Source organism: Myotis yumanensis, unplaced genomic scaffold, assembly GCF_028538775.1.
Source record: "Myotis yumanensis isolate MYYU_CA2020_CCGP unplaced genomic scaffold, mMyoYum1.0.hap1 SCAF_12, whole genome shotgun sequence".
In the NCBI taxonomy this organism is placed as follows: Eukaryota; Metazoa; Chordata; class Mammalia; order Chiroptera; family Vespertilionidae; genus Myotis; species Myotis yumanensis.
Genome location: NW_027223763.1, coordinates 59,559,343 through 59,584,519, shown reverse-complemented (window position 1 = coordinate 59,584,519; position 25,177 = coordinate 59,559,343). Strand labels below are relative to the sequence as shown.

Below are 25,177 nucleotides of genomic sequence, written 5' to 3'. Positions count from 1 at the left end.
CTTTCTTGCCTATTGTCCACTGTGGTGACTTAAAGATGTCAGACCCCTGACTTTGAAGTTCCCCTAGCAGCTGGGGGTGGCATTATGACCTGATTCCAGTCAGCGAGAGGGCTTATGGGAAGTGTTTTTCACTTTTCCTTTGTCCGGTTGCAGAGGGCAGGATCCCCAGTACCTGGGGCTGCTGACGCTGTGGTCTATCAATGAACTTTGCCTCCTTGATTGGCTTATGGGTTGAATGTGATTTCTGCCTTCGGTCCTGAAGGACTGGAAGCTTAGTGTGGTCACCAAGAGGAGAAGAGGAGGTGGGGGAGGAGCAAAGGGAAGAGCATGAGGAAAGAGATGGAATTTGGTCCAAGCTGGGGGATTTCTATCCTTGACAATATCCCAAGCTTAGCGATTCAGAGACTAAGACCCCAGTCCACTCCCTCATGAATGCCCTTGTGAGACTTTTGCAACTGAGCTGGTTGGTTCCCTGACAGCCCTTAGCAGCCCCAGGCTTTCTACAGTGTGACTGACAACCTTAGGTTTTGAGACTTTTATATGCCTCTGGTTATTGTGCAGGCTGAGTGAGATAATACACATAAAGAGTTATGTGCCTGGTACATAGTCAGTGCCCAATAACTGTTAACTATTCATTTTGTTTTGAATTTGTGCTTTGCAAGTACAAATCTATTGGTGTACACATTTGATACCTTTATGAACAAAAGGCAAAGGACCCACAGAGAATAGTTTTCAGCCAGTCTAATGGAAATGCATGGTGCTTGTCTCTTCAGGGATTTGACATGAGAGAAAGAAGAGGGTTACTTTTCAAAGACTATAGGGGCCAAGAATTTTATTTTCATGGGTCGCTCTCTTTTGTGTGTGTGAAGAAGGCTTCTCTTCTACCAGAAATCAAGAATGGAGTTAACACCCATTGTGTGTGCGTATATCTGCCTGTTCTCTCCTAACACCTCCTCATTCCCTAGAACTTTGCCAGCATCTGGGAGGTCTAGTAAGAAATGCTCTTTAAATCCTCCGCATTCTTCAAGAAGCCCAAGGGGTTTAACAAGTTCTGATTTTAGCGAAGGCATAAAAAAAAGCACACTTTCTGTAACTTGGTTCTTTATGCCAGAAATCTTTGTGTGTTTGTCAAGTAAAGAAGCAAAACCTGGATCTTTTGTTAGTGGTTATTGGGCAATCAATATAAAGCAAGATATTTGTTCAGAGATAAGAAAGTGCTTTGCCTTTAACATTTTATAGTGTATTTTATTGAAAGAGTGGGTTTCACACTGAGTATAAAGTTACTATCAGTAAACTTTAATTTCTAGGGATAAGACTATATTGAAAGTACAGTTGGAAAGAGGTCATGTAAAAATGTTCCCTTAAGCTAAACATCTGATGAGAAATAGAGAAAAATTATTAAGGAAATCAGAGACTGCTTTGATATATTGAATTATGAACACACAGCACAGTGAAGTAATTTCGTTTCAGCTGCTCAGTTGTGGTAATAATTAAACTTGAAATGCAGCCTCCTGCTTTTTTTTTTGGGGAGGGGAATGGGGAGGGGGGGCTCCTGTAACAGTGACATCAGCCCCTAAGAATCAACTGCTTGTTTAAAATATTTATGATACATGAAGGAATACATTTAGTGCAATAGGCTATTTTTCCAAAATCATTCCACTCATTGTGTAAATTATTTTTCTTTTACTTTAATGACATTATAGGAGATTTGGCTCAAATTTTAAATAGCTCGTTTGAGGCAGAAGGAAAAAAAAAAGCGGATTTGCATTGGAAAATCTTTTTTGATGGAGACGATAAGAGTTGTGGTAGTTTCTGTGTGGGTTGTAATTCCAAAGGTTTCGGGAACTGAAGTAAGCAGCAGAGGGCCACGGGGAGTAGGGCTCAGTTTATGATGGTAAAACCGGTAGCTTAGGAGCGAGCGGTGGAGAACGTTCTCAGTGTTTGAATGAGGCATTGGCTACTAGACTCGGAGTTTTCCGTCTGCACAACTTGTGCTGCTACTTGCTGCTGTGCGGGACGGAAGTGCTCCTTTCTGTGGCCCGTCAGGGGAGAAGCGGTATTGGGTAGGAGGAGAGCCAACCCCACTTCCTCTCCATTACCCACAGCATGAGACAGGTCCATGTTTAGAGAAGGAAAGGCCCCCAGAAATGTGGCCATAGAGAGACCTTGGCATTGAAAATCTGGCATGGCTGAAATACTCAGCACCAAGTCTTGGGGCGCAAGGCACTGGGACCTCTAGAAACACTGGGAAGTGTCTGGTAACGCACAGCATTTCACAAGGCTCTTGGCAGCTCCAGGCATTTCAGTAACTCCTTATTGGACAGAAAAGGCATGGCTGTGCCCCAGAGGTGGGATGTCAGGATGCTGGGACACTTTGCGAAGAAGATAGAGTGCAACTGCCCCTGGGGTCCCCATGTGTTGCCGCCATTCACCTGCCACAGCTGGAAGCAGACACCCAGGCTGCGGTGGACGCGCACGTTGACAGGTTTGAGTAGGGAGTGCACCTCAGCCGATGGCCAGTGTTTATTTATAGATTCACCCAGGACTTCCAGTTCTTTCCCCAAAGTTGAAGCAAAGAGAGGAGGAGTTGGCTTTTATGAACTACTGCTTGGGGTAATCTGAGCTTGTAGATGACAGCCCACGCGAAGCCTAGCCAGTCCCTGATTATTCCCAAGGAAGAGGCTGTGAAAACACGGTCCTTCGTGGTTATTTATGCGAAATGAGGAACGAGGCATGTGTGGAGGGAGGCTTTATGAAACAAATTAATACATGTTGAGTGGTTGATGTCAGCTGGCTGGTGGAAATGAACATGGTGTATAGCATAATTGTTGTCTTTCTACCTTAATTAATTATCTGATATATTTAACATGTTGAAACATTAAGCCAGACATCTGGGCTTTTATGGGCGGTGGCGTTTATCCAACTGTTTACTCCCCTTGCTTTCCAAGTAAGATCCATGCTCATCGGGTCCTGGTTGCTCTTAAAGGTAGTAGGTCAGAGGCCACACACCCCAACTCCACGCTCCGTGGTTGTGGAAAGAGAAGTGTCCCATATTCTGAGTAATCAGCTTGCGTTTTCCTCACAGAGGAATTTGATAGGATGAAAAGAGCGTCTCAAAGCATCAGCTATACTGGCACTCGTCCTGGTTTTACCCACTGATTGTGCTGTGGGATTGAGCAAGTCTCGAACCCCCAGGCCTCACTTCCTCTTCTGGGATATTGGTGGGAAGTTAATAATTTCTGCCCCAGTTAGCTCTTGAGGTTGCAGGAAGAATAACACGAGACCATCTGGGAAAGCTCTGTAAACCGTCCGTGTTTCACAGATTGTTCATGTAGACATCCAAAACCATTTTAGCGAGCATGTAGGAGTTGCAGGCACTGTGCTGACTGGTTTTTTAGTTGTGAACAAGATACCCCTTCCACCCCTCCCAAGGAGCCTCGTCTGGGCAACACATAAACAAGCATTTAAAAATATTATGGGAACCCAGCTGGCGTGGCTCAGTGGTTGAATGTCTACCTAGGGAGATCACGGTTCGATTCCTGATCAGGGCATATGCCCGGGTTGCAGGTTTGAACCCCAGTGTGGGGTGTGCAAGAGGCAGCCGATCGATGATTCTCTCTCATCACTGATGTTTCTATCTCTCTCTCCTTCTCCCTTCCTCTCTGAAATCAATAAAAATATTTTAAAAAGTATTATGGGATAAACCATAAACAAAAAATATACTGTGGGAGAAATGCTGTGATAAGAGTAATCACTGAGTGCTATGCAAGCAACCCAGTCTTGGGTCGGAGTGAGGTGGGTGGGTCAAAGACAGTTATTGCTTTAAGACAGAGGGGCTTTGGTTGTTTTCTTGCACTGCTTGGAAGGGTGCCTGGGGAAGATTTGTTTAGCACAGCTGTTGGGTTTGGTCCGAAATTCACAGGGTACTTACCAGATTTCTTGAGAAGAGAGCGAAACTCCAGTTAAGGATGGGAGCTCGCTGCATTTTGGCTGGAGGACACTAGCAGGCCATGTGGGAACAAGCCCAGTGCAGCTGACACAAACTTCAGCGTGTGAGCGAGAGGAGAAGCTTCCTCTGGTTGTTGGCTCTGTACTTATCATCAGCTTAAATCAAAATCCTGTTTTGTCCCAGGTGGTTGGACCAAAGCCGTATTAGCCTCGAGGGAACTCTTGCTTAAGCAGATACACACTTGTTTCATGTCGGTCCTACCTCTTACGGATTTGTTTGAACATTTCTCTAATTTAAAAAAAAAATGTAATCTGCAAAAAAATAGAAAATAGGGTGGTGAATCCCCATGAACACATCTCCCAGTATCACTAATTTCCAAGATTTTGCCAAATTTGGTTTATCCATTAATTTCAGACATCATTCCACCCCTACAAACTTCACTGTGCTTCTTTAGAAGTACGAACATTTTCTATGATCAGGGATTGTTAGAGATTTTTTCTTGTGCTTTTTTTCTCCCCAACATTTTGTTATGAAAAATTTCAAGCATACAGCAAAGTTGAAAGGATTTTATTTATTTATTTTTTAAATATATTTTATTGACTTTTTACAGAGAGGAAGGGAGAGGGATAGAGAGTTAGAAACATCGATCAGCTGCCTCCTGCACACTCCCCACTGGGTATGTGCCCGCAACCAAGGTACCTGCCCTTGACCCGAATCGAACCTGGGACCCTTGAGTCTGCAGGCCAACGCTCTATCCACTGAGCCAAACCAGTTGGGGCAGTTGAAAGGATTTTAAAGTGAATGGCTGTGATTCTGCTGCCTGGATCCTATCATCAACATCAACACATCTCTCCATCTATTCATTCCTATTATCCATTCGCCCATCAATCCATCTTTTTTATATATTCAAAGTAAATCACTGAGAGCAGGAAACTTCTCCCCGACATAGTTCAGCCTTCATATCATTAACAACAGTTTGATATTGGATACCTTTTTCTTCTTTTGAGGTAAATTTATGATGGAATGAACAAATCTGGGGGTGTGTTTGCTGAGTTTTGACAAATTCATGTGCCTGAGTAACCCAAATCTCTGTCAAGATACAGAACCATAGGTTCCTGCACCCCCCTTCCTGATCAACCCCTCCCCCTCTCTCCCAGTGGTAAACACTGACCTGCTTTTTTTGCACTGAGGATTAGTTCCTTCTGTTTTAGAATTTCCTATAAATGGAATCATAAAGTACATACTTTTTCATTGATTCTCCTTTCACTCAGCAAAATGTGCTTGGGATTATCCATGCTGTTGAGACTGTGTTTCTGATGCTGCATGGCTGCAAGTAGTTACCTTTCCATCGCCAAGTAGTATTCCCTCGAATGCTTATACCACCGTTTATTCTCCCATTGATGGATGCCTGGGCTATTGCCAGTTTTGGATCATATGAATAAGCTTCAATGATCATTCTTGTTTAACTTCTGTTTTGAGATGCATGTATGGTTTTTGTTTATTTTCTGATAAATTCCTAGGAATGGAATTGCTGGGCTAGGCGGTAGCCCAGCATGTAAAAACTGCCATATACATATTTTGTCAAATTGGTTTGGGCCATTTCACGATTCTGCCAACAATGAATGACTATTCCAGTTGGACCACTTTGCCAACAGTAGGTTTTGCCAGTCTTTTTTAAATTCAGTTACTATGGTATGTGTGTAGTGGTATCTCATTGTGGTTTAAACTTGCATTTCCCTGATGTTATGCACTTTTGTACATATTATTCTCCACTTGTATGTCTTTTTGTGATGTGTCTGTTCAAAACTTCTGATTTTTTTGGGGGGGGTTTTTTTTTGAGTTACGGGTGATCTTTATAGAGCCTGGATACCAGTCCTTTGCTAGAATTTTGTTTCCAAGTGTGCGGCTCATTTATTTTTTTAATGGTATCATTGAACAGGGGTTTTTGGCTTTGATGATGTTTAACTTACTACTTCCTTCTTTTATGGTTATTACTTTCTCTGACCTAAGAAATCTTTGTCTTCCCTTGAATTACAAAAATATTTTCTTGTGTTTTCCTCTAAGATTTTATAATTCTAGCTTTCACATTTAGCTTTGTGATCTAGCTCAAATTATGTATGCATGTAATTTGATACCAGACTCAAGGATTTGGTTTTTAAAACCAATTTCTAGGCTCTGTTTACACAGGAAGCACCACACAGCAAGGGTAAACACATATGAGTCTAGCTGCTGCTGGGTTTTCTTTTTAAACAGTCTGTAAGTGTGCGATCAGGCACAAGGGACAGAACTTGCGCGTGTGTGATTCTTGCCCCTGTTCTTGCATGCTTTTCAGCAACCATATATTGAGGGCTCACCATGTGCTATGCATGAGACAGTGGTATCCAAGAGCTGTCTCAGGTAATCAGATTGTACAGGGGCTACAAGCATGTGGTGTGTGAATAGGGAAGAGCAGAGTGAACATGATTGGGAGTCCAGGAAGGCCTCCTGAAGGAAGGGATGGAGATTTGGGTACAAATAAGATTCTGGCAGGGAGTGTTTTCAGGGCTTGGGGGAGGGAGGGAGAAGACATACAAAGTCAGCACAGCCCAGAGTGATTCCTGCTCTTCCCCACAGGACAGGTGCTCTAAAAGTTGGAACAAAATGATACTTTGGTGACTGGCATGTGTCTTTCCGGGTGTCTCTTCAAGACGCGGTGGGGCCATCACCAAAATGCCCACCTCTGTCTTTTGGCCAGTTGTACCTTCTTGAAGAGGATTCTCCCATGCATTTAAGTATTTTTGCAGAGAAGATACACGTCTTCCTCCACGAGGTCTCTCTGAAGGCCCTGAACATATTCTTTGCTGCTCTTCAGCCCCTCAGTTTCTCCACTGGGCCTGAGAGCGGCCAGGCCCAACAGCCGTGCTCTGTGGTGCCTGCCTCCTGCTCGTCTCTGAGCCTCTCATCCTGCTGAAGCAGCGTATCTTTCCTCAGAGCCTGAGCATTGCTGGGAAGTTCCGACAGCATCACTTCATGGAAGGATGTCCACACTCCTTTCTCGCTGCCCCTTCAGCACACTCGCTAGAGTCCTCTGTGCATTCCTTGGACCTCTCTGCCCGCTGCCATTCCCAGCACTTTCGCCTTCTCTCTCTCTAGATGCCCCTCTGCCCTGGGTTGAGGCCATCATACGGGTGCTGCTTAGATTCCCATCTCTCCTCTCAAATGGTCTCTAACTCCACCCATCTTCCCTCCTTAATGTGTCTCCTCTGTAGTCCAGGTGCTGGCTCCATCAGTTATTTTGGCTCATCAAAGAATCCCTATCTGGTAATCAGTTTCTCTACCCACAAAGATGATCTGATTTCATTTCTTTTACCTACTACCCCACAGTAATAATCACATAATTAAGTCTTGTAATTACTCCCTGAGTAATTTCATGAGCTCCTGCCTGACTTTTCTTGTTGCTTTTGCCATCAGATTTTCAGCATGGCGGTCTCTCTCTCTCTTCCTCCATTTCTTCAGCAGCTTCCACTCCTTGGTTCCAGCCAGCCACTACTGAACCTGCTTTCTTGTCACCAAATAAATGAGACATCCTCTTCTCAGCCCTCATGCCTTTTTATTTTTCTGTGGCATTTAACTGTTTAACTTAAACTCATTTCTTTATTTGACCTCTCTGTCACGGAATTTTCTTTTTGTTGTTAGGCTCTCCCTGCCCTCCCCTCCCCCAAAACTTCTTTGTCTTGCTTCCTAAATATGATGTTCTTCAAGGTTTTGGCTGTGTTCTTATTCCTTTCTCTACTCAGCAACTTTATTCATTTTTTTATGGTTCTGTGTTATTCTAAATGTTTTCCAAATGTGTGATTCCCGCAAGTTGCCATTTTCAATAGTGTGTGGGCATTTCTACCAGAATTCTTTTGCTTCCCTTTTGTTGATTTTTAAAATTCATATATTTATCACCCATCCCCATTTCTCTAACCTGGCACCTTGACAGACATGGCTAATCAATCAAGATGGTCTGTCTGATGAAATTCTTCAATGTGGACCCCCAACCCAGGCAGCCACTGCTAGCTGGTACATCAGTTGTATATGACATTTATTTGTTATATTAGTACCTGATATTCCTTTAGATTGCTTGTTCTCCTCACATATTTAAAGATTTGGCCCAGCTTTCTGTTACCCAGGATCAGGTCCCCTGAAGGATTAGTAACCACCAAAAGTTCTAGCTTATAATCCCTGCTCAGTTCCCCAGCACCAGGGGCAGAGTATAAGCTTGAGTTATTCAGATTTCTCGCTGTCTGATTAAAAAAAAAAAAGATCTACATAAAAGAGATAGGTAGGAAATTTGAGTTGTTTTGTCTCAAGTTGGTGTTAAATATATATATGTTCAAAATAGGTCTTGATTTGCAGTTCATAGAAAGCATTTCCACTCGTCTTTTTGCCTCTGGGTATATTATAAATATGTGAGAACAACACACTTTAGGAAAAGCATTGGCTTTTACCCACCCCCAGAGGCTAATTGTCTTGGCTTTGTGAGCTGTTAAGGAGGAAGGCCATTCCTGAGACATGGGTCCTCCACTGGGGAGACCCTGCCTGTAGGATCTCAGTGTTACTCCAGACACCCTGGAAGGGTTTTAAGCGATTGGCTTGAAATGATGGCCTTTAGGACTTGAGTTTGGTGATCCTTGGCACCTTCCCCTCTTCTAGAACAAGAATGCATTTTCTTGCTCTAAATGTTTTCCTCCCTTGCACAGCAGCTGTGACAGGTCACAGGCTTCCAACTACTGAAAGAAGAGGAAAAGCAGGCCACAAATCCTTTAAGATTTTGAACTTTGAGTTTTAAATTGGATTGTTAATGGGAGTCAGTTATATGGGAGGTGATGGGGGACCTGGGGTGAACGCTGCTGCTGACCAGCTGTGTGACTTTGGGCAGTAACTCTCATCTCTTGATCTCAGTGTCCACATCTGTATGATGAATCTGTAGAGCTGGTTGATCTCTAGTTCTTCTGCATTCAGCACTCCATAGTCTTTGTTTTCCTGCTTATTGCTGTTATTATCTACCAATACTCTTTTGTTTAGACAGCGAACAAAGTTCTGTGGAAAGATCAGAATTTTAAAGAGTTTTTGGAATTGTATATATTTGTGGGTCTGTGGGAAAAGGGAGAGTGCCCTGGAAGACTCTGAGTGTAGTTAGGGGGATGGGGAAGAGGCAGGCTTAAGAACTGCCAATTTATCGACGGCCCTTTGGTTTATAAAACAGCCAGGAAACAGAGGTGTATGGTGCAGGCTGGCATCCCATGAAGCCACACAGTGTATGGCCATGATAAGGAGCACAGGTTTGGGGATCAGGCGGAAGACCTGAAGGTGCTAGTCCTGATTTCGTCATCCTCTGACAATGTGATCTTGAATGAGATAATCTCTCCTAAACCTCAGTTTTCATGTTTGTAAGTGGAATAATAATGGTGCTTCCTTCATAGCATTGCTGTGAGGATTAGATTGGATAATAAATAAAAAATCTTAGCCCATATGATGTATAGTAATTTGTCAATAAACCTAGCCTATTTTTTCTCACAGCCAGCTTTTATTTTATTTTTAAATTTATCTTTATTGTTGAAAGTATTACAGTGTACTACTCCCCCCCATTGACCCCTTCCTCTCCTGCCCCCTCCCAAGGCCTTTACTGTTACTGCACTATTGTCTGTCCGTGGGTTATGCATATGTACATATACATTTTTTGGTTAATCTCTTCCTGCCCCCCACCCTCTTCCCTCTGAAATTCATCAGTCTGTTGCATGCTTCAATGTCTCTGAATCTATTTTGTTCAACAGTTTATTTTGTTCATTAGGTTTCACATATAAATGAGATCATGGGATACTTGTCTTTCTCTGACTGGCTTATTTTTCTTAGCATACTACTCTTCAAGTCCCTCCATGCTGTATCAAAGGGTAAGAGATCTTTATTTTCTTTCAGCTGCATATTATTCCATTGTGTAAATGTACCACATCTTTTTTTTTTTTATCACTCATCTACTGATGGGCTCTTGGGCTTCCTGTTTCCAGATCTTGACTATTGTAAATAGCACTGCTATGAACATAGAGTACATGTATTCTTGCCTATTGGTGTTTCAGGATTCTTAAGCTATATTCCAAGAATTGGGTCACTGGGCCAGATGGCAGTTCCATTTTTAATTATTTGCAGAAACTCCATGCTGTTTCCCACCAGCAGCGTACTAGGGTTCCCTTTTCTCCACATCCTCTCCAGCACTTGTTATTTATTGATAGTAACCATTCTGGCAGGTGTGAAGTGATACCTCACAATAGTGCAGTAACAGTAAAGGCCTTGGGAAGGGGCATGATACCAATCACAATATAGTATTTTGCCATTAATTTATTTTTCTGTTGGAAAAATTAACCCCTTATTAGATGTATCATTGGCAAATATGTTCTCCCATACAGTGGGATCTCTTTTCATTTTGTTGATGGTTTCTTTTGCTGTGCAGAAGTTTTTTATGTTGATGTAGTTCCATTTATTTTTCCCTTTGTTTCCATTGCCCTAGATGTGTCAGCAAACATATTGCTATGAGAGATGTCTGAGATTTTGCTGCCTATAGTTTCTTCTAGGATTTTTATGGTTTCATGACTTATATTTAAGTCTTTGATCCATTTTGAAATTATTCTTGTGTATGGGGTAAGTTAGTGGTCTAGTTTCATTTTTTTGCATGTATCTGTCCAATTTGCCCAACACCATTTATTGAAGAGACTGTCTTGACTCCATTGTATGCTCTTGCTTTCTTTGTGAAATATTAATTGAGCATAATGGCTTGGGTTGATTTCTGGGTTCTGTTTTCCATTGTTTTCTGAGCTTCAGACTTTTTCTCTGCATAGTGGGGACATTGGATCAAATATTCTTCTGGTTCCTTAGTTTTAAAATTCCATGATTCTAGTTTAGAGTCAACTACTGTTTTACTTTTTTGGGTTTCATTGAAAGGTCTTTACTACTCCCTTTACCATATGTCAGAAAACATCAAGATTATTTCCTTTTACTTCTGGTTCTTTATCCTGGAGTGGAAAGACTTTATTATTTTTTAAAATTTCTTTATTGATTAAGTTATTACATATGTGTCCTTATCCCCACATTATCCCCCTATTCCCCCCCAACTCATGTCCTCACCCCCCTGTTGTCTGTGTCCATTGGTTAGGCCTATATGCTTGCATATAAGTCCTTTGGTTGATCTCTCCCCCTTACCTCCACCCTCCCCTATCTTCCCTCTGAGGTTTGATGGTCTGATCGATGTTTCTCTGTCTCTGGATCTGTTTTTGTTCATCAGTTTATGTTCATTATATTCCATAAATGAGTGAGATCATGCAATATTTATCTTTCTCTGACTGGCTTATTTCACTTAGCATAATGCTCTCCAGTAAACTTTAGAGAGTTCTGAGAGATTAAAGCACCTCCTCCTCTTCCCCTTTGTTGCCCATTGGCCCATCTAGGTTTGTGTCAGTGTCCTCCTGAGCAAGGTGGCCAAGGCAGCTCCTAAAACGACACGCGTGTCAGAGAGCTGGAGAGGTCTCATTTCTTTGGTTCATGGCTGTCAAGACTACTTTTAAATACCCCAAGTATGGTGGTTCCATAGACTTTCCTTCGGCGCTATCTAGGTCAGTGGTTCTCAACCTTGGCTGCACATTAGAATCACCTGGGAATCTTTTTAAAATCCTGATTTCTGGGCTTCATCCTCCGGAAATTCTGTTTCTTTGTTATGGGGTGGGGCCACAACATTAGTAACAAAGAAACAGAATTTCCAGAGGATGAGGCCCAGAAATCAGGATTTTAAAAAGATTTCCAGGTGATTCTAATGTGCAGCCAAGGTTGAGAACCACTGATCTAGGTCATAGAAACTGAGAATCAGCCTTTCCCCTTTTTGCTCTAACCTTTTTAATGTTAGAACAATTAATTTTCTTTGTAAATATCTTTCTTTCAGTAGTTTGTCTTCCTGTACACGACCCAACTGTTCATCCATCTGCTAAGTAAATATGTCAGGCATTGGGCTAACCTCCAGAACACAGATGTCGGACTTGGTCTTTATCCTTGAGCGACTCCTGGATAAAGACCAACAAGGAGATACCGTAGTGTTTGGTGACTTGAGAGGGATGTTCAGGGTATGTGTGTACAGGTAAGGAAAGGAGGTGACCCCTTGAGCGAACTCAGGCAATGACATATTTACTTTGAAATAGGAGTTTTGATATTTCAAGGTAAGACAAGGTTTTTTTTTTTTTTTTTTTTTTTTTTTTTTTTTTTTTATTAAATCTTTATTGTTCAGATTACATTTGTTCCTCTTTTCCTGCCCCCCCATAACTCCCCTCCTCCCAGTTCCTGCCCCACCCTCCGCCCTCACTCCCCACCCACTGTCCTCATCCATAGGTGCACGATTTTTGTTCAGTCTCTTCCCGCATCTCCCATTCCCCTTTCCCCGCCAAGAATAGTCAGTCCATTCCCTTTCTATGTCCCTGATTCATTATAATCACCAGTTCATTCTGTACATCAGATTATTCACTTGATTTTTAGATTCACTTGTTGATAGATGCATGTTTGTTGTTCACAATTTGTATCTTTACCTTTTTCTTCTTCCTCTTCTTAAAGGATACCTTTCAGCATTTCGTATAATACTGGTTTAGTGGTGATGAACTCCTTTAGCTTTTCCTTATCTGTGAAGCTCTTTATCTGACCTTCAATTCTGAATGATAGCTTTGCTGGATAAAGTAATCTTGGTTGTAGGTTCTTGGTATTCATCACTTTGAATATATCTTGCCATTCCCTTCTGGCCTGCAAAGTTTCTGTTGAGAAATCAGCTGACAGTCGTATGGGTATTCCCTTGTAGGTAATTGAGTCTCTTTCTCTTGCTGCTTTTAAGATTCTCTCTTTGTCTTTTGCTCTTGGCATTTTAATGATGATGTGTCTTGGTGTGGTCCTCTTTGGATTCCTTTTGTTTGGGGTTCTCTGTGCTTCTTGGACCTGTAAGTCCATTTCTTTCACCAGGTGGGGGAAGTTTTCTGCCATTATTTCTTCAAATAGGTTTTCAATATCTTGCTGTCTCTCATCTTCTGGCACTCCTATAATTCTGATGTTTGTACGCTTGAAGCTGTCCCAGAGGCTCCTTACACTATCTTCGTATTTTCGGATTCTTTTTTTCATTTTGCTTTTCCGGTTGGGTGTTTTTTGCTTCTTCGCATTTCAAATCTTTGGCTTGATTCTTGCGCTCCTCTGGTCTGCTATTGGGTATAATATTCTTTATTTCAGTCCGTGTATGCTTAATTTCTAGTTTTTTTATCATAGCATCGAGGGTCTCATTAGTTTTCGTGAGGCTCTCCTCAAGTTTATTGCAAGCCCTCAAAATTGCGATTTTTAGCTCTATATCCTCCATTTCTGTCATGTTTTTTTTGTCTCCGCATTTTTTATGCTTTCTTGGTGCACCCCCTTGTGGTCTTTGTGTGCAGCCTTGTTGTAGTTAAGCCTTGATTGTTGTAGTTAATACTAGAGGGATTTGACCATCAGGCCGACTGGCTGTGGGAATCAGCTGTGGGAAAACTTCTGTCCTCTGGGGAGGTGCTAATCTAGCCTTTGCCTGAGGCGGTCCAGCAAATGGCTCTGCGCAGGGCTTGGGCGGGTGGAGGGAACAGTTATGGCTGCTCTCAGTCCTGTTCCCAGAGGCTCTGCTTCTCAGAACCCTGGCAGCCACTGCAAACCTCGGAGAGAAAGCTGCCCTCAGATTCCAACTGATGCCGGACAATCCTGCTTCTCCTGTCTGAGTCTGAGTCCCTAGAGACTCGCCCGGATCTGGAGCCCAGAGTCTGAGACTCACTCCCGACTGAAAACGACAACCGCGCCCTCAGCCACCAGTCCGCTTTGCGAGCGCACCTCCGCACCTTTAAATTTTCCACACTGCGCCTCCTCTGAGCCTCGGCACGCTGCTTTCTTTCCTTCTAGTTGAAGAGTCTCTCCTCAGCCAGCCTTCCTGTGGTTCTGGGTGATGTCTGTTCCGTCTTTTAGTTGTATTTTTGAAGTGGTTGTTTGCGGCAGCAGTCTCTGGTGTTTACCTATGCTGCCATCTTGGCCTCCAATCCGACAAGGTTTTAGTTAACTAGCAACAAGTTAAATACATAAAATCTGCCCTATAAATACATATTAGACATAATTCCATTTAATGGAACATCAATGTCTGGATGCAAGCATTTTCTATACTAAAATCCCCTCTCATGATACCAATCACAATGTAGTATTTTGCCATTAAATTTATTTTTCTGTTGGAATAAGCTTTTACAGTATATTACAGTTTCAAAAAGTAGCAATATAGAAAAGGGGTTATTATATAAAAGCAAAGTTTTTACTGATTTAAAAAACAAGGGCATTGGAGAGAAAAAATATTGCTATGTCTGTGGTGTCTGTTTCATTGCAAGTGCCTGGATCTGTTATCCTCAATAAAATCTTGACTTTTCTGTCAGAGTATGGCTGAATAAAATATATCTGCAGAGATATTTTTGGTAGTCAGCACAATTCTTACCTTTTGATTTGAGATTTGTAGGAATCCTAAAATAATAGGGTACTAATTGGCTCAGATTGAAATCTCAGATAATTGGATGGATTGTGAGCACAGAAATGGTAATAGTAGGTAATGTTTTTATCCTGTAGGAGATGGTTATTTGTTTACTATGAAACACAGCAATTTATCTCAAGTGGACAGAAGATTAAAGCACTCAACTTATGTTCCTATAATTAGGAGCTATTTTATTAAATATACTAGACGCCTGGTGCACAAAATTTGTGCAGGGGGATGTCCCTCAACCCGGCCTGCACCCTCTCCAATCTGGGACCCCTTGAGGGATGTCCAACTGCCGGTTTAGGCCTGATCCCGGGATTGGGCCTAAACCGGCAGTCGGACATCCCTCTCACAATTTGGGACTGCTGGCTCCTAACCACTTGCCTGCCTGCCAGTCTGATTGATGCCTAACTGCTCCCCTGCCGGCCTGATTGTCCCCAACTGCCCTCCCCTGACAGCCTCATGGCCCCCAACTGTCCTCCCCTGCTGGCCTGATGGCCCCCAAGTGCCCTCCTCTGCTGGCCGGATTGCCCACAACTGCCCTCCCCTGCTGTGACCCGCCTCCTCCATGTGAGGCAGTGGAGACACCAGGACTGGCCTCATCTGCGCCACACAGAGCCACGGGACCCCCCAGGCCTCACCGTGCAGAACGGCCACCAGGCCCCACCTCCACTGTGCGCGTGGCCCTCTTGTGGTGGCCATCTTGACATTGCCGCGTGAGGGCGTTGCACAAGGGCGGGATGCCACCTAAGCTTTTATTATATAGGATATGATATAAATACATGTTCATCTTTGAGTATTAAATGCCAACAATGTGCATTTTGAGAAAGGAGACCTAAATTTTATTGAGCGTATTTAGTGCTGTGAAATTCAGATATTGATATTATAAGGACTAAATATTTGACAGATTTCCTAGTAAATAATTTGGAAAGCCTAAAATATTTGTCATGAATTTACTTTTATGATCAGAAAAGTAAAATGTAAATTGACAAGTTTATGTCTTCTTATGGAGTTTCAAGATAGAAATCTACAAATGAAAATAGAAATATCTGTAAAGGAACTTGTTTATATGCAGTTGTATTCATGTGAACAATACAGGTATCGATCATTCTCTTTGGGGGTTGGAGAGTTGAAGAGAGGTACCCAGTAACAACACTGGTGGCAGCAACATTTACTTAGAAGGTTGAACTTATTAACTAATTGTTGTCTTGAAAATAGCTTTAGAGTAGAGGGTGATGAATTCTCTGTATGTTTGTCTCTCTCCCTCTTTCATTCCTTCTCTCCTCCCCTGTGCACTGCCCCAGAGTGGTGTGTATTTTAGTTTTTGTAATTAAAATCAGTTCAGTGTAAAAAGTTTTACAATAATTCCATGCCATTCCTTCATATAATTAAGTTGGAAATCACTCATGGAGTTTTGTCGATGTGCTAGTGTCTGATGACTAGAGGTGCCCCACTGGTTTGTGAGGATTGTATATGGGCACATAAATAATTGATACACTCCTTAGTTTTTCAGAGCTCAAATAGCTGCCCATTATCCAGCAATTAGTAGAACAATAAGGTTCATTTATTACAGCATGCAAAATGAAAAGCTCACTATAACGTATAATGGCAAATTATTATTATCACCTACATAATGAGACATAGAGTTTATTTAATCATTCATTTATATACTCAGTCATTCATTCAATAAATGTTTATTGAGTGCCTACTGTGTGCCAGGCAGGATATGAGGTACTAGGGATGTAGCAGTGAACAAGACAGAGAAGGTCATGACTTTGATAGATGAGATAGACAATAAGCAAATGTGCCAACTACAGATAACGGTAAGTAATGAGAAGGGCATATGGGGTGGTGAGAAGCACTGAGAGAGAAGAGGGGAGCGGGGTGTATTTTAGGTATAAATGATCAGCACAAGTCTTTCTAAAGAGGCAGCAATTGAGGTGAGCCCTGAAAGAATAAAGGCGCCAGATGTAAAATGTGAATATGGTTTCAGGGAGTCAATGGCATGTAGTATACCACTTGTGTGCAAAAATGATAATCAGAATTGACCCAGGAACCAATGAGGAAAGACAGTAGCTTGACCCCAGAGCACAGACTTGGAGTACCCTGTCAGGTCAGGTGTGGAGCCCTAATTGCTGGGTGATTGGGAGGCCTCAGGGGAGGGCCTGGACCAGTCGAGTTAGTACTCAGAAGACTCGGGGCCCACATCCATTGAACTGTTAATGCAGGGAAGTATTTAAACAAGCAATAGGGCACATGTAACGGCTGAACATCAGCCATGCTTGTGTGTAATGTGTTTTTATTGATTTCAGAAAGGAAGGGAGAGGAAGAGAGAGAGAGAAACATCAATGATGAGAGAGAATCATTGATAGGCTGCCTCTTGCATGCCCACAATAAGTATCAAGCCTGAAACCTGGCATGTGCCCTGACCAGGAATTGAACCACGACCTCCTAGTTCATAGGTCCATACTCAACTACTGAGCTAGGCTGGCCGGTGCTTATGTGTAATTTTATGATCCAAGGAATTTTGACAATTAACCAATTGCAATTACAGATCATTAAAAAATTTGGCGACTTTTCATAGTTCAGTGGAAAAAAGGAAGGGTTACATTTCTGTCTTCAATGATAGCAGTCATGGATTCATAGTCTGGGTCACATTTTGAGAAGGTAGCATTATCAAACTGGATATGACCTTCTCAAGAAGGCAACCAACCTAATTTCATGTGTTTTTACAGGCGGCATCATTGTCCACATCTCCCTACCAAGATTTACGATAAAACAGAGAAACCATGTCTTCTCTCCGAATACACCGAGAACTACCCTATCTATCACTCGTACCTGCCCAGAGAGTCCTTCAAGCCCAAGAGGGAGTACCAGAAAGGGTCCACACCAATGGAAGGCCTGAGCACATCGAGGTGAGGGCAGGGGTATGCATGTGTGAACATATAATTAACGGGGTAATGCATGACACTAATGTACAATTGAATGTAGTGATGTTCAATACTGCATTAATGTGCACCATCGACATATGCTGTTATTGTCTTAATGTTAATTTGCTGTATCTCTGAAAATCCTGCATGGATTAATCTGTCCAGTTTTCCCCAATCTCCTCTTAAAGAGAAAGGATTCACGTTACGAAGAAAATAAAGCCTTCTTAGTTGCTAAGAGTCTGAAGACCACAACCAGAGCTGTGGACCCTTTCAGAACATTGCTTTTCCTTTTAAGAAGCCGTGATTAACATGAATGAAAAGTCCTCGGCATATGCATGAGAGACATGTAATTGGTAGTAAAGGATAGAGCTGTGTTGAGAAAGGGCTTGCGAACACCACATGCAGCTCAGATACTGGGTTTCTCATCTGTTTATACCCAATTTGCAGGAAATGAAGAGCGCCCTGCGCATGTAAAGCACAGCACAGCTTCAGATGATATCACATTAGGGATCTGTTTCATGTCCTGGAAATACAGAAAAGGGTGTCTGAGGGTTGCGTGTTGAGGAATGATTTCTGTTTGTTGCCCACAAGCTCAGGAGAAGAGGATAAACCCTCTATCTCTGACTGAGCCCCCAGATGGAGCCCCACAGGCCCTCTGGCCTCCCGATGGTGCTTTGCAAAACAAAAACTTCCCCTCTGACCTATCCTAAATGACCCTTGCCTCCCGTCACTTCCAACAACAAACGTATCACCCAGAAGGCCCTTCTGTTCTTGTCAGAGCCACAGTAACCATATCATTCATGTCAAGACGTGGCCCAAGTGGAGGAATGCTGAAACTGAAAGAATTTCCAAAACAAGTTGTTCATGATTCTAGGGGCCTTAAAAAGAAGGGGTAGGAGCAAGGTTCCCCTGGGAGGGAAAAAGAGCAGAACTGCGTCTCTCCTGTCCTTTGTTTTCTTCCCAGAAAGAGAACTCAGGGAGAAATAAGCAGAGAAATCTCTTCTCTCTCCTTTATGTCAATTTAATCATTTCTCAGCCCTGTGTCTTCCATGCTGGGCACTAGTGATCACAGACCAACAAAACTATGGCCCTATCAGGAAGCTTTATTTGATTTTCAGTGAGGTCCTATTGAGATAAATGAGCAGACATCACGATTTTGTCAACCTTCTTTTCTGAGCCTTACAAACTCAGCAGAGACTCTGATTCATGTGTCTGTACATACAACAAAACGATTCCCTGTCAAGGAATGCAGGGAAGCTGTCTTCTGGGTGCCCCCCCAGAGGCCTCTGGGGGATGGGATGGGTCAGCCCTGTGCCTGCACACACGGTGTCTGCATGGATTGTCATCCCTCTTACCAGAATGTTTCACCCACATCGCTATCTAAAGGCTGACCTGGCTTGGTTTCTGAGATTGGCTGTGAGGCTGCCACCTGCTGCATAATGAAGTCACGTGACCCAGGGCTTGGCTGGCTTTGGTGATTAAGCCCAGACACAAAAAACACCTGGTTTCTGGAAAGGTTATCATCCCAGCATGAGGCGTGAGTACAGCTGCACACAACTCTTGCTGACTGTAAATCTTGGGGATTTACAGCAGGTGCCGTAAGGAGAGGGCTTGTGATTTTCAGCCCCCGTCCCCTCCCCTTACTATCACGCTTTCTCGCAGCCCTTGGTAATTCTTCCACATGGGATCTGCCTTTGGTTCAGATAGACCTGAGACCAATTTATGAAGAAGAGGTTTATACTTCAAGCCTCATTTCCCCTTAGGCGTGTCATTCTGCAAAACACTTGGGCCCCATTTTGTGACATTATTTCTGTTAGGAAAGCCAGATCCTTTAAGATGGGCAAAGTGGATAACTTTATAGGAAAGAAGTGAGTCCTCAAGATGGTGTGAGACCTTTATTCTAGTGGTTCTCAACCTTCCTAATGCCGCAACCCTTTAATACAGTTCCTCATGTTGTGGTGACCCCCAACCATAAAATTATTTTCGTTGCTACTTCATAACTGTAATTTTGCTACTGTTATGAATCGTAATGTAAATATCTGATATCCAGGATGTATTTTCAGGGGTTGCAACCCACAGGTTGAGAACTGCTGTAAGGGAGACCATGGCCCTAACCGGTTTAGCTCAGTGGATAGAGTGTTGGCCTGAGGACTCAAGGGTCCCAGGTTCGATTCCAGTCAAGGGCATGTACCTGGGTTGCGGGCACATACCCAGTAGGGGGTGTGCAGGAGGCAGCTGATCGATGTTTCTCTCTCATCGATGTTTCTAACTCTCTATCCCTCTCCCTTCCTCTCTGTTCCTCTCTGTAAAAAATCAATAAAATATATTAAAAAAAAAAATAAAGGGAGACCATGGTCAGGGTGAATTGGAGGTGCACATGTGTGTGGGAAGATTGCAGGGTGAGACTTGATAGGTTTGGCTGAAGGGTGGAAGGCAGGAAGTTGGCAGTGCACATTTCTTCATTTACTGACAAGACTTTCAGGTAAACTGAGGAGTCAGGGAGGCAAGAGCTAAGAGAGAAAGGGCAGTTGGTACCCTCTTCAAAAGCCAGAAAAGAAGCAAGAAAGTTGCTAGTAGACTTCAGTCTTTCCCCACCCATGGAATTTTACACATTTTCTGTTCAAATATACTTGGCTTTCTACTCAGACCCATACCCCAAGGGATATGCTTACTCCCCTCTGTACACTGACCCGAGAATTAATGAAGACATGCAGAAATAGGTCTCAGCACTAGACTTGCCCGAGCAATTTCAGAGCCTTTGATGCTGTGTGTCTTTGATTAAATTTGGGGACAATTTGCCCATTATTTCTTCAAGTATTTATTTTTTTCTGTCCCTGTTCATTTCCCCCCTCCCCCAATCTCTTTTCTCTTTGTTCTTTAGTATGGATAGTTTCTATTCATCTGTTTTCAAGTTTACTGAATCTTTCCTCCACCTCCATTCTAATTTTAAGCCCATCCAGTGGATGTTTTATTTCAGATATTGTATTTTTCAGTTTTAGGGTTTACATTTGGTTCTTTTTATTTCGATACTGTTTGCCTTCTGTAGTTTCCTTTTAATTCATTATGACCTCATTTTGCCTTTTGTAATTGAGCATAGTTAAATAGCTGCGTTGGTTCTAACATCTGGGTCTGTTTGGGTTGGTCCTCATGATTTATCTTTTTCTTTCTTGAGAGTGGGTCACATTTGTATGTATGCCAGGTAATTTTGGATTGATCCTGTACATTGTTAATGTCATATAGTGGAGACTAGATTTTTCTATATTCCCTGCTGAAGGTGTTTTTTTCTTCTTTTTAGAGCAGATAGGGGGTAACTTGATTGGACTGAGTGAAAATGCAAACTCTGTCTTGGGTGGCAGCTTAAATCTCAGTTCAGTTCTTTTTTAAAAAAATTTCTTTATTGATTAAGGTATCTTTTTTTTTGTCTTTTAAAAAATATGTTGTTTATTGATTTCTGAGAGGAAGGGAGAGGGAGAGAGAGAATCATTGATCGGCTGCTTTCTGACACCCCCCACTGGGGATGGAGCCTGCAACCTGGGCATATGCCCTCACTGGGAATCCAACTTTGACCTCCTGGTTCATAGGTCGACTCTCAACCCCTGAGCCACACCAGCTGGGCCTCAGTTCAGTTCTTTGCCTTTAGCCTGTTGCTTGAAGGCTGACATGCATGTGAGGTCAGCTAGAGATTTGGGCCCAGTGATAGGTAAAATTTGAGCTTCTTGTCTCTGGTTCTCTCCTTTCCAGGATCCCTTCTTCACTTTCTGGTACCTGTGGTTGCCTCAAAATTTGGTCCTCTGGTTCTTCAGTCAAGAGAGACGGAAGGTGTTCTATTCCCATTTGAGCTGCCTTACCTAGCACAGGGAGTCCGCCTTCAGACGGAGGCCTTGAAACAAAGTGGGAACTCCCACAGAGGCTCACCAAGCGCCATTCCCTTCTTTCACCCGTTGATTCTGCTCCAGAATCTTCCTATTTTGGTTGCTCTTTAGTGCTGACAGGTAGTTGTGTTTATATTTTGTCCAGCGCTTATATGAAGCGGTGACAGATGTTAGTCTCAGCTTTAGTGGGGGTCAAGGTGATGAGAGAGTAGAGCAGGAGACAGGAACTATGTAGCCTGAGTCCTGGAGGCAGGTGCTTGGAACTCTGTCTTTCATTGTGAAGACAAGGAGGGCCCAGTTTGTTCTTAGCAGGATCAGCGACAAGAATCAAGCCCTTAGACTCAGCCTAGGGACCTTCCTCAGTGCGCTGGGATGGGCTCCCCAACCTGCCCGGGGTGACATAATGGTTTTCTTAGTGGGTGCTTTTTCACTCTGGGAAATTTTAGAATTCTACATGGAAGTAATGAAATCAAATCAATTGATCGACAAAGAGCAAAACCCCATATTAAGAGAGAGGACAGATCATGAGGAGTATCTCAGAAGTCTAGGGAAAGAGCATTTAAAAAATGAGAGGATGGATAATATGAAGATGGTGCAGGAGGTTAAAGGCCTGCAGAGCAGTGACTAGATTTGGATACATTCAAGCCTCACCTAGAGCAAGGAAGGAGTAGAATCAGAGCTGATGGGTGGAGCATGATGGGAGGTGAGGAAGGTAAGTCTGTATCTGTAGACAACCCTTTCTAGGAGAGAGAAGGCAGGGAGAGAGGACTGGAGGGGAGTGGACTCTTGTGTCGTATTTTATTTTTTCCCCTTAAAGTTTAGAAAGGATGGAGCATGTTTAAATCCTGACAGAAAGGAGGCAGTAAAGGAAAAGGGTTAAGCACAGACCAGGAGATGGTCCATTGATGAGGTTTCCATGAAAGAGGGAGGGGTTTTAGGGTATCGGTGAAGAGATTGGCTTTGGGCAAGAGGAGGAACTCTTCTTCTTTCTTTTCAAATTCTCACTGGAGGAGTGATGATATTTTTTCCATTGATTTTTAGAGAGAGTGGAAGGGAAGGGCAAAGGGAGGAGAGAGAGAACCATCGATGTGAGAGAGACACATCAATTGGTTGCTTCCCACTCACCCCCCGACTCAGGGCAGGGATGGAACTGCAACCCAGGTACCTGCCCTTGACTGGGAATCGAACCCGAGACCCTCTGGTGTGCAGGCTGATGCTCTAACCACTGAGCAACACCAGCCAGGGCGAGGAGGAACTTTTAAAAATGGATTCCATTTAATATGATTGATTAGTTGGGCACACAAACAAATTCTGAAGTTTTCATAGATAAACATTAATAATAGTTTTTTTTTTTAAAAAAGTATTTCATGGCCCCTTTATCGCTGTGAAAATCTTCTTGGCCCTATTTCCAGGCTCCCGAGCTGGTTGGCTTTGTTATTTCTTCTTTCTTTTTGTCAGACTCTTGTCAAACACCTTCCTGTAGCTTTGCCTAGTGACTGGGAGTCAGTTGCTATGACCTTCCCAGCAGGCCACTTTAACCTTTACTTAACTCGGGCTCTCTCTCTCCGCCCTCCATACTATATCACTTTTATGGCTCCACACCTGAAAGAAACCTAACATCTTTGACCAATTTTTTTTTCTTGGTTCTTAGTCACAATGGGCACAGGGACTAAGAAATGCAACACAGGAAGTGAGGGGAGTGTTGTTAAAAAAAAAAAAAAAGCTACTAAATGCGAGCAATTTCTGGGAAGGATAAAATAGACTTTTCTCTTGTGACCTTAAAGGGTGTAGGATTATGTGAGATTGGGGACGTGCAGTTGCGTTTTGGTTAATGATAGGTTTCAGGGAATGTCCTTAACATAAAAACACAATGAGGAACATAAATTCAGATTAAATTCACTCTTAAGCCGCAGCAAATATTTTTGGGTGGGGTATAAATGAGCTCAACTGAAAACCTTTCCGCTCTTCAGAAATAGATCATTTCCCCCTCAAGATCGTTTTTCTTAGTTATAGCTGATTAGTATATTCAATCATAGATGTGCTTTCACAGGGACTTACATTTTGTACTGGAGAAGGACGCTCGGGGAACAATTTTCCCTCAACACAGTGAGCAAGGACTGTGCTGAATCAGCTTTTGCCTTTGAGCAACCAGCTGCAGGACAGTCCATGAACCGGTGTTGGATTCTGGGCATTTTCCTGCTTTTTTCTGTAGAAACAAACAGGAAGTAGGGCATTAAGCGCAATGAAGGAAGCCCTTGAAGGAAGGTTCTCTCGGTATCTTGAAGGAGAAGCTGGCTCCCTTGGGGGAGTAACGGCGGAGGAGGATGTCATGACCTGTGTGCAGGGTCCGGTGACTGGAAAGCACTCCTGGTTGCTCTGGGGTTGGGAGGGCCGCAGCTTGGGCCTTGGGCCTTGTTTCTTACCACTTGCCCTTGGCATCTCCTGATCCTCCTCCTTGGCACAGCGCTGAACCCTGGGGTAGCCATGATGAACATGGGTTTATGCAGGCGGGTGTGTGTGTGTGTGTGGTCTCTGCTGCCTCCAGACTTCTCCCCACCCCTTTTGTTTGTTTGTTAATTCTCACCCAAGGATATTTTCCATTGATTTTTAGAGAAGGGAGGGGGAGAGACACACAGAGAGAAACATCGATATGAGAGAGACACATCAATTGGTTGCCTCCCACATGAGCCCTGACCAGGGATTGAGCCTGCAACCAAGGTACATGACCTTGACCGGAATCAGACCCTTGACCCTTCAGTCCAAGGGCCAACACTCTATCCACTGAGCCAAACTGGTTAGGGCCTTCCCATCCCTTTTGGGAAGGAGGAGAGCTCACCTGTAACTTGGGAGCCCTCCCCTGAGAACACAAACTCTCTGATAAAAGCTGCCATGCAGTCATCACTATCAGACCGGGCTTTCTGGAAACTGCCATTTCTCTGTGCTGCCTAGGCCCTCCCTCCGAGCCCGCTGCTGCGGTTGGCTGAGTAGTAAGCAGACCTTGGCATGAGCTACACTAAGAAGGATGCAAGTGTGGACTGACCCTTGGGTTCTCATTTAGCTGCTCTCTCTGAAGTCCCAGTTGTACACAGCCGGCTGCCAGCGGCCTCAGGTCACTCAGCTTCCTCCTCCTGTTTACCCACAAGGGGCTGGGGGGAAGGGAGCCCAGGCTGAAGACCTGTAACTGCTGCCCGGAGATATTTTTAAATCTACCCAGAGGGTGTTACTGGGAGTTCAACTGAAGCATCTCCCATTTCCTCCGCAGAGCCCTAGGGAGACTAGTTCTCCTGCTTCCTCACTCGCTGCCCCCATCCCACCAAGCATTTTCAGGCCCGGGTTTGGGTTTATGGACAACCATGTATATAATTCATGCAAGACAGGTTACAGTGGAGCGTGTTACCTTTGCTAGTCAAGCGTGGCTTAGTAATGCTGCTCCAGATTTCGGCCGGGAAGTGGGTTTTATTGGTGTTTGGGCCTGATGTTTTCCTGTCCGGAAACCTCCCCCGTCCCTTGGCGAGGCTGCTTTGGCAAACACCATCAGGGCCCGTCTACCGCCCCTTGTCCAGGTTAATAAATGGGTTCCAGGCCAAACCAGGCTGTCCTGTAAAGCAGAGCCCCTGGGGGGGTGGAATATTTGCTTAGGAGAGTCTACACGACAATTGCAAGTCAGGATCTCCCTGGTGGGGACTGGAAGCCCCAGCCCAGCCCTGGTGTTGCCAGGGTGATCCAGGTACAGCGAGCTGTGGGCCTCCCTGTAGCTGTGGGGTGCTTAGGGAAGGGAGTGTTTCCCATTTAGTGAAGGCCATCGCGCTTTTTCATCCCACTGTTTCATGCTCCCTGCGATGATGAGGGCACTGGTGGCAGGGAG

The 25,177-nt window shown here is 43.6% G+C and overlaps 1 protein-coding gene across 1 annotated transcript in view; it reads left to right on the top strand.

The window, feature by feature from the left end:
* The window catches only part of SAXO1 (stabilizer of axonemal microtubules 1), a 75,745-nt gene that overhangs the window by 40,948 nt on the left and 9,620 nt on the right, over positions 1-25,177 (top strand). The window contains exon 2 of the mRNA XM_070430173.1: positions 17,246-17,425. Within this exon, the coding sequence (XP_070286274.1) occupies positions 17,246-17,425 (180 nt within the window). The remainder of the gene's footprint in view (positions 1-17,245; positions 17,426-25,177) is intronic.